At 42.9% G+C, this 12,338-nt stretch overlaps 1 protein-coding gene across 1 annotated transcript in view; it reads right to left on the bottom strand.

Annotated features, from left to right (window-relative positions):
• ADAMTS19 (ADAM metallopeptidase with thrombospondin type 1 motif 19) overlaps positions 1–12,338 on the bottom strand; it is a 2,156,963-nt gene that overhangs the window by 1,224,603 nt on the left and 920,022 nt on the right. Inside the window, exon 8 of the mRNA XM_069625625.1 lies at positions 10,158–10,263. Within this exon, the coding sequence (XP_069481726.1) occupies positions 10,158–10,263 (106 nt within the window). The remainder of the gene's footprint in view (positions 1–10,157; positions 10,264–12,338) is intronic.

Here is a 12,338-nt window from a genome sequence, read left to right as displayed (position 1 = left end):
ACCTTTGATTTAGTTCTCAGGTATTTCGAGTCGATGGAAAATAGCACGCAGTCACGAGAGCTCTAACTTGCCTGCCTTAGCAGGTCTTTTAAACATAATTTGAGCGTCCAGTGCTCATGTCACTCACTGTAAAGGCAGCAGGCGCTGAACCTGCTGACATGGACTGCCTACGGGTGCCTTGAAGGAGCTAGTAGATTGTGAACATACACCATTTTAGAAGGGATCATCCTTATTGTAAATGGATATCTAAATCGGTATAAATGAATATATAACTCAATCTCACAGTATAATTAGAGAATATCAAGGCATAAATATATCTCTACAGTTTACACAAGAGATGTCCTGGTGTAATCATGTAAACTGTAAGCGTGATGAAAGGCATTTTTGATAACACATATATCATGAGACAGAATAATTGTTCATTTATAATGCGCTTAATACCAGGAGTGGTTTCTAAGTGCGGGATCAGGATTCAAACCTGTGTTGCGCTGCATTGTCTTGCTTCCAAGACAAACGCGTTGCCCCTGAGATATCCTTCCCCCCTATTCCTGAACCTCTGGTGATATGTATTTTACTGATGACATATACATTTTTTTAGGCTAACTTAGAAATATTATAAAACATGTGTGCTGAACATTCAATACTGGTATTCGAGCCTTTGTTCACTGTATGTAACCGTCTTATCCACTTTTGCTTAATTGGTCTCAGAGTTTTTTCTCTTTCTCCGCTTAACAGCTCAGAATGATCAAGTTGCATTGCAGTGAAAAGCTTCATTCATGGTTTGTCTGGGACTTTATTTTTAATGCTTGATCGATGTTCACATACCCGTTGATGGATTTCAAGTGCTCTTTTGTCGATGTACAGGATATAGAAGATAACATGGTAATATGATTACTTCTGTCCCTTTAGCCTTGTTCTATGGCATTTAATACCATATTTGATTTGTTCTTGCAGTTGGTGTAATCTCTGCATTCCCAATTGAGGCCATCTAGGTCTACCGACTTCATGTTTTTGGTCAATTGGCAAACAGAACTGTTTCTACATTTGTAGTGTCCAATGACAGGTGGTAAACCCCATAGGCTGGTAATGGTAGATTCCTGCTTTTGGACCTTTTCTTAGGGATCTACTAGATAGTATCTAATATTTCTCAAGCGTTTGAAGCCAAACTGTTATCTTTTTGGATTGAAATCTGAAGTTTTAAGGATGTGCCAATGTTTAAGACTGACTTTTTGCAGGCGATCACTGACCGTGCTGTAAATGGTGGCACACGTTATCTGATCCGTGGGTTCTCTCTTTTTGTTTAATAAGATCTAATTCTATATCTATGAATTTGTCCTTTGTTCTCACTGCTCTCACCACTCGATGGGGATATCCTCTATTCCATAATCTCCTTTTAAACATATCTGCATGCCTCTCAAATTACTCCAGATTGGTGTAATTTCTTTTGATGCGCAAAAACTGTCCATACAGAATATTTACTTTTAAGCATTTAGTGTGGAAACTAGAGAAGTGCAACAACATATTTGTATCCATTGGTTTCCAGCAATGAGGTATCTATGCCTCCTTCCTGATTTTTCAAAAGCCACATGTCCACAAAAGAGATGCCCTTCATGTTCATTGACAATGTAAAATGCAAGTGGGCGAACTGTTCGTTAAACCATAAAATGAAAATTCTTTGATGTTCTCATGTGCTGGTCCAGATCATCAAGACATCGTCGATAAATTTGTACTAAAAAGAAATGGATGATTTAAATGGATTCTGTTCAGAATGAATCAAATATGTTTGAAGGTTGTCCATGTACAAGCTCGCTAGACCTGTGGCAAGCATTGCCCCAATACTTGTACCTTGTGTCTGTTTATACAATGTATCTTCAAAAAGAAAAAATGTTTTCTGTAAGTTCTAGGTGTGTGCACTTGAAGATAAATTCAGTGTGCACCTTCTTGATGGTTTTGGAGTGAGTGTCTAGATATTTCTTGATCACTGCCATAGTGGCTTTTGCAGAATACTAGCATTTAGCGCCACAATGTCCAGGGTTATGAGCATATCTGTTTGTGCCACTTTAACATTGGTAAAAATATTAATGATGTCTCTAGTGTCCCTTATGTATAACTTCACTGTGAGGGTGAATGGTTTGAGGAAAAAATCTGCATACATAGATAATGGCTCCAGTAATGAGCCAATTGCGGAGACAATAAGTCTACCAGGTTGATGGCTTTAGTTTTTGTGTACATTCCTTAGAATATAGAAGGCTTGCGTGACAGGATTGAGTTTGTTTAAGAAGAACTTTTCACCTGTGTCAATTCCCTTCATTCTCCCCATATGTAGTGTGGCTATGGATTTCCTCCCTTAATCTTGTGGTGGGGTCAGTGTTCAAGATTTGATAATGTTCTCTGTTTATTTATTTTATTTATTTATTGACCATTTGTAAGGCATCTATACAGAAAAAAAGTGTTTCCAGGTGCCACAGGACAAGAAGGCAGGGCAGAGAAGAAAATAACAGTAACGCTCCTACTAGGCCTTGTGCCATTCGGATCATGCAAGTGTAGTAATGAGAAGTGCAGGGGAGATTGGGTAAGACGGAGAAGTGCAGGGAGGGGGCAAGGGGGAGAAGTGATGGAGGGGGCCCAGGGGCTGGTCAAGTGCAAGTGGGGCCCAGGAGGGCCAGTAATTCGGAAAACCAGGGCTGGGGGTCAACTAGTGCGAGTACAGAGAGGACCAGACTCAGTAGGCTAGTCACGGGAGGGTGCACAAGGGCAAGTGCTGGTAAAGGGAAGATTGGTCGAGGAGGGCCAGTGGGCTCATAGGGTAGACAGGCCACCTGTTGCAGCTAAAAGCAGGGGCTAGCAAGGGAGGGGAAAGGGAAGGAGGAGGTGAAAAGGACAGTCTTGAGAAGTTTCCAAAACTTAAGGAGATCCGGCTCAAGTCAGAGAGGGGAAGGGAGACCGTTCCCCAGAGGGAGGCTCCTGTCAAAGAGAGAGTTCAACCCTCACTCTCTGCTTGGAGACACGTCTGATCTGAAGAGAGTTGGAGCTAGAGGACTAAAGAACTCTAGCAGGGAAGTATTTATGGAGAGAAGGTTGGATGTAATGGGGTCCCAGGCCCCAGAAGGCCTTGCGGATGATGCAGAGGGTATTGAATTTGATCCTTGCAACCACCGGGAGCCAGTGGAGAGATTTTAAGGTTGGGTAGATAAGGTCCCTGGGCTTGAGACCACAGATAAGTCTTGCAGTTCTATTCTGGATTAGTTGAAGAGGGCGGAGGGAGGAAAGGGGAAGATTAAGGAAGAGGCTGTTACAGTAATCCAGCCTGGAGAAAACCAGAGCTCTGGAGACATTGAGATTTTGGGGGAAGGTGAGAAAAGGGAGAATGCCTCTGAGGAGGTGAAGATGTAAGCTGTCCTTCTTGGAACGGTCAGCAACATGATTTATAATTATTTTACAGTTTATTGTGTTCTTCCTTTAGCCAGAAATATGTATGTATCCCCTTATCTTTCTTAGTACACATTGTTATAAGTGTGTTTATTTTGTTCTGTTTCAACCATTTGTATACAACACACATATACACACATGCGGTACATATGGGTTGGAAGTTTCTACAGTACCTGTGAGCTGTGACAAGATTCAAGCTTCTAGCTACCTAGCTAGCGCCTAGCTACCTCAGGGTTCAGCATGCTATATAAGCAAATAAAATAAAATAAAATCAAACTCCCATCAGCCCACCCTATGTGATTTCCCGCATAGGGCTTATGGGAACGGTAGTCCAAGATATTGGGCAAGTGCTGAGAAATAAAGTACCAGTTGGAGACAATTCATTGTAGGAGTTGTGGACTGTCTTGAGAAGACTCGAAACATAACATGTGCTGTCCAGGGCACATACAAGAGGTCACTCACTGAGACAAAGAGTCATGTTTTGGGCTAAAGGATGATTTGTGTGCCCATCAATATTTCATATATTGATAACAAGTAATAGCAGTGTAATAACAACACTGCTTGTCCAGTGCTCTATGTTGCTCTCACAATATTCCCCACCAGAACATAATCAGCACAATTCTTATGCATCATTACTTAATTATAAGCTAAGTTTAGGAGCTTCCTTGTCTCGTTCGATGTGATGCAGCTTAAGGCATGGTCTGGAGGGTTGCCCCGAGCAATGCCAGTGGTTAAGATTCAGTCTAAACCTTACAGCCATCACCTCTTTGTTTTTGCTTTTTCACCCCGAGTGGGATGGGTATTCCCAGACGTGGGTCCCGTGCCTGCTGGGCCTACAGACCCAAGCTACTCCTCACTGATTAGCCCCAACAAGGGCGAAACATGTTTGGTGATGCTTGTGATCTCGTGAAGAAGGGATGTGACCTAGCAGTTCGGGATGGACTGCCCCTTTTTGGGGTGGGGAAAAGCCTGATTTGCATATGGTCTTTCCCCTTCTGTAATGGCTTGGCAGGCGAAGAACGATGGTCTGGAGGGTTGCCCCGAACAATGCCAGTGGTTAAGATTCAGTCTAAACCTTCCAGCTATCACCTCTTTGTTTTTGCTTTGTCACCCCAAGTGGGACGGGTATGCCCAGATGTGGGTCCCGTGCCTGCTGGGCCTAGAGACCCAAGCTACTCCTCACTGATGAGCCCCAACAAGGGCGAAACATGTTTGGGGATGCTTGTGGTCTCGTACAGAAGGGATGTGACCTAGCAGTTCGGGCTGGACTGCCCCTTTTTGGGGTGGGGAAAAGCCTGATTTGCATATGGTCTTTCCCCTTCTGTAATAGCTTGGCAGGCAAAGAACAATGGTCTGGAGGGTTGCCCCGAGCAATGCCAGTGGTTAAGATTGTGGGATGTATTTACCCATGCATCCTAGCCCTACCTCAAAACTGTGCAGTACTGACATGAAAACATCATGATGGCCAGAGCTTCCCAGAAAATGCACAGGGAAATGCAGGAAGAATAGGCTGCCACCCATTTTTGCCGATGTTATGGGCACAGAAGGAAACTGCCTAAAACCACCATTGGACTACCCACACAGTAGTCTGAAACCATTGGGAATGGCAATGCTGATTGCCAAATGCAACCTAGAATTGTTGGGAATTCATTTTCTTAAATCCCAAAAATGGGTGCAGTACCAGTACTCACCACTATCCAAAAGCCGGCGTTTTAAAACCACCCTGTGTTTCTCTGAAGGCAAGTCAAAATGCCTATTTTCAAACATTGCAATATGTGCAAAATATTTACTGAACACCAGCAGACATTTGGCAGAATGGAGTTTTGTGTGCCTACAAAATCTGGGAAATGAAGATCATAAGACAAGGTTTATAACAAGACTGGCTGCGCTGTGGATTTCAGCAGTTTAAGTGGCACTGGATTGAAAGACACTAAAAAAAAAAAAATCTAAATGTTTAAATTGACTGAGTGACCTACTTTTGAGTGTCACATAGGTTGCAACTGTTTAAATGTCATAGTTTTAAACTTAGAATCAGCATTCTAGCTGCATGTGTAAAATTGCAAGTTAATTTAAAAAGCAACAAATAACATGACAGTAGCTGAAAGTCTGGCTTAAGGAACTTGATTCTGCCTGGCAACTACCCCCATCAGGAGTGAAATTTGAGTCACCACTGTGTTCCCAGGCCAACCTTCCTTTTGCTGCCCACACTAAGGATATGCCATCTATCTGATAATTGAATTACCTGTGCTCTGCAAGAGAGTGAACAAAGCCCTCTTCACTCAGGCAAAGGTTTTTATTACCGCAGTCGTAAAATGTAGCTTCCTCTTGGCAAGAGCTGGGAGGGGCACTGCCTGTGAGAGCAAGCTGGCTTGGCAGAAACTGGAAAGACTGGTTTCTATACCATGTGACCTGGGAAACCACACCCCTTTGGAGCCAGAACATAACTTTAAAAAGATGAATAACTCATAGAGCGGACATGTGAAAATTTTATAAATGATACCATAATTCTTGTGATTTTTCTGCCCACAGTTTAAGAGGTTTTTAGAACCGGTGGTATGTTCAGGGGGGTGTCAGCGGAAAAGTGGGGATAACTCTAAATGTATGCATGTTAAAAATCTGAAACTTCATCAGTTAATGTCCGTACTCCCTGCGCACATGCATGTAAAGTTGGGTCAATGTCAGAAATTGCAAAATCAGTTAAAAAGTGAAATATGTGCCATTTCTGAATGCAAGCTCCCAGGAAGAGCAGAGTTTGAACAGGGGATACCTCCTGTAATGCATGATGGGTGCATATGATTTTAAAACAATATGTACCTCTGCAAATATGTATTTGTTTCAAATCTAGATTTGTGTGTAAGTTGACAGGAGGAGTGGACTTTCTACAGGCTGTAAAATGACATCACTCTGACTCACAGTTCATTCCCCAATCAAATGATAAATGGAAGTTTGACCAATTAGAAGCTGAGAGAGAGGTAGGGTCAGTGATGCTAGAACACACCCACATTCTAAACACATAAAAGCAGACAGACAGGACAGATAGGGACTTTTTCACTTCCATCTGCAGCGGGACGCTCTGCCGGAAAAATCCATGCTTTACCTCCATCAAACCTCCAGAGAGCCAAACTAGAGACTTCAATCTATCCAGAACTAAGAGACCAGACCAGAGAGAAAGCAGTGCTGTACCCAGAGAGACCCAGACCAGCAGAGAGAGCTGACCCAGATCACTGTGAAGTGCAGAGACCAGAGGCGAATTTAAAACCCTGACCAGATCCATGGCGAGGCCCATTTCACTCAAGAATATAGTGTGAGTACCTAGAAAACTGTGCAGAACCAATCTCCTAGTTAAAATAATATAATTCAATCTATTTAATCTAAGTAGAACTGCCTCCTAACTGTCACCTGTCATTTGTAAAGCTGTCACTTGTCATTTTCTAGTCGCAAGCTGCACTTGTCTTTTTGAACTTTAAAATTTCAAATCTGAAAAACGACCTTCACAATATCGCTCATATCTCCGCAACCGTTTGTGCTAGAGACTTGCAATAACTTTTATTTGATAGCTTAGAATCTAGAACCGCATTCCTACCCCCTATAGTTTTACCGCAATCGCGGAACACGCATCCGCGAATTTTGCCGCGATTTGCAAATTTCTCCACATGTAAAATCAGCTGCTGCTTGCCTTCCATTTGCCAGAAATTCGTTTAACCTGCAACTATCCCTGCATCATTGCTAGTGTGAGCCTGGACTAATATTAACTAGATACCACTCACCCTGAACCTCTGAAAGGGAATTAACAGCATTTCCAGCATATTTCTCATCCATTGCTCACACATATAAAAGCATTTGGGCCTGTGTTTTCAAAACTCCTATCTGTTTTCTGTGGTGTAAGCTTGCTGGGGTGAACTGATTACATTGATTGCATTTTTGAGAACTGCGTGCTTTCCTCCCATTCCCTTGCATTGCATAAAGAGGGGGGGAGTGGATTGCCAGAGAAAAGTGATTACATTGTTTGGTTGAAATCATATTGAGTATTTTCTGTACTGCATTCATTGAATATTGCATCCACCTGAGCTTACATAAAGCATCCTCTACCACATTATACTTTTGTTCCTATTCACCAGGGTGCTACCTTATCCATTTCATGTCAACTCATTAGTGATTATAAGAAGTGTGCTAGTGCCAGATTCTCCGTTGTTAATATTTATCATATCAGATTAAGTGTGATATTCAATTATTAATTTACTATAAGGGGTGATATATATCTATTGTTTAAATTATCAAATAAACCTTTTAAACTTGCAAAACAGAACTACTTCTTGGCTCAGTGGGGTCAGGGGGATTCCAAGAGAGGGGTGTTATATAGGGGTAGTCATCCAGAACGCATGAACTGGACCTAAAGATATATCAATAAGGGTTTTCATTCAGTATTATAGACTAGGCGTTGACTTAGCTGTAGTGTTAAATTGAATCCCCTTACAAGATTCAGTCTAAACCTTCTAGCCATCACCTCTTTGTTTTTGCTCTGTCTTACGTACAGCCATCAAGGGTTGATTTCTTAATCTGGGCCTATTGACATTCTTCATCCTGGCCAGAGAGAATTTGGCTATGAAGAAAGGTGTAAGCAACTTCTAAGAGGCGAAATGTGTTACCAAGCACTTTGCAGGAGATTACAATGATAGTATAGTTCATAGTCAACGCAGTCATCTTGGAAGCAAGATGACGCAGAGCAACACAGGTTTGAAACCAGTGTCCTAGCATAGAACCCTCTTTGGTATAAAAAAAACAATTAGAATTATCATAATTATAATTTTCAATATGAGCTGCAGCTTTCTCACCCAACAGCAACCCGAACTTAAAGGGATGGTTTGCCCAAAAATTTTTATTTCAAAAATAGATAGGCAATATTAAAAAAAAAACGATTGGCATTTTTTTTTCCAAGTCCCTATGTAAAATTTTGAGCAATTCAAGCTCAAAATGTGCAAAAGCAAGCACATGCGCGCATCCATTTTGTGAAATGGATGCCCACCTGTGCTGGCTTTTGCTTTTGCGGCACTAATGAAGGAAAAGCCAGCCAGCTGTAGTAAACAAAAGCTACCACTCGGTGGCTTTTCCTTCATTGGTGCCGGGACTCGGAGGACACGGACCGGAGACTACAGGCAGAAAAGCTGCAGCTGCATCTCGGTAAGTGCTATTTATTTTGTTAAAAAAAATAAGCACTAGCTGTGTTTTTTTCCCCAAGTTTTCCGGGCTGGTGGAGCCCAGAAAACTTAGAAATAAAACTGCAGCTTTAAAAACGTTGTATTTATGTTTGCGGTTGCATTTGAAGCGACCGCAAACATAAATACAACATTATTGTGTTTGAAAACGCTGCGGTTTTTCTTTCTAAGTTTCTCAGGCTCCTCTGAGCCTGAGAAACTTAGAAAGAAAAACCGCAGCATTTTCAAACACAACCGCATTGTGTTTCTGCCTAAATCTGCTTTCCCATTTGGGGCTCTCGGGCTCCCCGTGGAGCCCGAGAGCCCCAAATGGGAAAGCAGATTTAGGCAGAAACACTGCAGCATTTAGCATTGCAGAAAACAACCACATAGTGTTTCTGCCTAAATCTGCTTTCCCATTTGGAGCATTTGGAGCATTTCCCCGGGAGCCCGAGAGCCCCAAATGGGAAAGCAGATTTAGGCAGAAACACTGCATTGCAGAAAACAACCGCGTAGTGTTTCTGCCTAAATCTGCTTTCCCATTTGGAGCATTTGGAGCATTTCCCCGGGAGCCCGAGAGCCCCAAATGGGAAAGCAGATTTAGGTAGAAACACTGCAGCATTTAGCATTTCCCATTTGGGGCTCTCGGGCCCCCCGTGGGGAGCCCGAGAGCCCCAAATGAGAAATCAGCTGTAGGCAGAAACACTGTGGCATGTAAACACAACCGCGTTGTGTTCCTGCCTGCCTTGGCTTTCACTTTGGTGCTCCGGTGCTCCACTGCACCGGAGACCCAAAGTGAAAGCCAAGGCAGGCAGAAACACAACGCGGTTGTGTTTAAAACACTGCCGTTTTTCTTTCTGAGTTTCTCAGGCTCCTCCGAGCCAGAGGAGCCTGAGAAACTTAGAAAGAAAAATGTATGTTTGCGGTCGCTTCAAAAGCTACCGCAAACATAAATACAACGTTTTTAAAGCTGCTGTTTTATTTCTAAGTTTTCCGGGCTCCTCCAGCCGGAGAGTTAAATTGTCACAGACAGTGCCCCTAAACCAATCCCATTCAGGGATGGCAATAAAACAAACACCCACATAACATGCTGGGACTGGGACTGGCCTGGAGAAAAAACGGACTGATGGGTGGGGGGACCTTGCAGGGACAAGGGGCATAGGCAGAGACAAGGGTGGCTCTGTTTAAGGTCTTGTATCAAAGGCAGGGTAGGGATCATAGGGCAGAAAGCAAATATAAAAGCAAATAAGGCCTGGCTAATTATAGGGAGAGCATTTTAATGCTGTAAATCTAGAAGTGTGTTCTCCTGGTGGAATCCCCACTCATAACCAGAGACCAATAGGCTCTGATCATCGCTAATCCATAGCAGCTCCCATGCAACAACATGAATGAAAGGACCTTGATGTGATCCTCTGTGAACTGGCCAATGGATGCCCAGGCGATGACAGCCTCAGAGAGGGACCACCCCTTGGTGGGGTCTTCGGTGGAGGAGCTCTCCAGCAGCACAAAACTGTCTATAAGATGTCAATGACTTACTTGTGGCCCATCTCGTGGGCGATAGTGAATGCCAGGTTAAGGCCATTGTCCTCTGCTATAATGCATTTTCTTTTCTCGCTGCACATTCCACTCAAGTATGCTATGCCTAGGGAACAGAAACATTACAAATGAATACACTTCATTGGAACACGATTTCAGCACATGCATAGTGCAGAACAATAGGTATGCAGTGATAAAATTGCGGCAAAAATGTCGCCTGTACAAACAATCGCGGCAAAACTGCGGTGGTTTGACCCATTAAAGGTGTACCCCATTACACCATTTAAGGGGAGCAGGGGCTGCGGGAATGTCCCCGCTCCTCTTAAATGGTATAATGGGTCCAGGGGTTGCGGGGATGTGCCGTGGTTTTAACACATGGAACCGAACCATACAGTTTAAAAACGACGGTTTAAAACAACATGGTTACATCTTCATGAATTTATTTTTTGAGGTCTTCATTTTCGGCAGATGTTGGAATCAATAATCGCCTTCTATATTCAGGAGCAGAAACCAATTCATATGATTCGGGATCTACTCACGTGCATGAACTTCTAACAATAAAGAGATTCATTAGACTAAAAAGGCACATTGTGTTCTCCTGCGGTCAGTCATACATCGCTATTTGAGAACGTGTGCATTTTTCTTCATCTGTAATATATGCACAATCATGTATTGTGTTTTAGGAAATTTAAATAGTGGACCAGTGAACCTAACATTTTTCCAATCAGCCTGGATTTAGAAAAAATCGACTCATAGCACTGGATTAGCCAAAATGGCAGAACCGCTAGAGCTACTGCAAATGCCAAATGCCATTTGCGTTATCCCCAGTGCAAAAACTCGTGCAGAAAAGCCATTTGTGAATAGACAAAATGCATTTGTGCTCACACAATTTTTCAGTCGCACAGCCCCTGAAGTTGCATAACGACGAAATGCATAAAAGCAACATCATCTTGTGCATGAGCAATCACATTGTACATATGCAAAAACAGTGCAAATGCAGCTCCACTGCACTTTGAGATAATGCGATTTGCACATTCACCAAATGCGATTGGGGTCGCTTAATTGTACATTCTCCCTGATTTCACATTATTGGTACAGGGATCAAATCCAGTTAACCCCACTAAGCATGTTTAACGTGGATTGAAAAGGGACTCAGCAAAGACATCTTTATTTGGTTTATATTATATAAAAATTCTTTCACAATAGTTCAACAGTTCCCATCTGTGGCGCTAAAACAGCTGATAAATATTAGACAATGAACTGCATCAGGTGTAAATGGAAAACACCTCTACCCTCGTGTGTTCGTACGTACCGACCACACAGCTCATTTATCGACTCACGTTTCCCCCCATTAAAGAGAAAATTATTTCTGTTCCCACTTCCACTTTAAGCCCCAACCCCAATGACATCATCAACAGCCTTTGTCCATGGCCACCCTCCAAAAAAAGGATACCCTATTGCTGCCTCTCGAATGACGTCTACACTGTGCACATTCCTTCATTGCCAAAAACACATACCACCCATAGCTCTCGTTCTAACAGTCACTCCTCACAACCCACACATTCCAATACTCATCCCAGGATCTCCACTTCCTCTTCTTCCTCCAATACTCACTGAATGTACTTCCCTCTTTCCAACACTGGACCAACAGAATCCAATCTATTCATTCCACACACCCCACACAGTGCGCTGCTCAACCCATGGTGTCCACACATATCAAAATCCATCCCACTCACTCCACACACCACATGTATTCAACAGTCACACCAAACATTCCAGCGCACCCACTGATTTCTCCACACACAATCCAAATGCCAACCCATGATCTCACCTCACCTCTAATTCCACTCCACCCAACAGTCCCCCCTCATGCTACATACATTTATTCCAGAATTCACACAGCCAACTCCTTCAATTACCGTTTGAAGTCCACTCATTAAAACGACTCTCAATATGCTTCCCCTGGCCAGTTCCTGCTAGCACTGAATGGACAGATCACTTTGCATTTCCATTCCTTATCTTTCACATCCTTGCCCCTCCCCTTCCCCGCCAAGTCATCTCAAGTCAACGAAGCTAGAGTACTGCTGCTTCAAAAACATCTCCACCAGTACATTGAAAGAAGAACTCAAGACCTACGCTGCCACTGCTGAAACCATTCTTATTGCCAATACCCTCCCACTG

The sequence above is a fragment of the Ambystoma mexicanum genome, chromosome 6p (assembly GCF_040938575.1).
Source record: "Ambystoma mexicanum isolate Mex_15411 chromosome 6p, UKY_AmexF1_1, whole genome shotgun sequence".
NCBI lineage: Eukaryota > Metazoa > Chordata > Amphibia > Caudata > Ambystomatidae > Ambystoma > Ambystoma mexicanum.
Note: the sequence above shows the minus strand (reverse complement) of the source record. Positions and strands in the feature narration are given on the sequence as shown.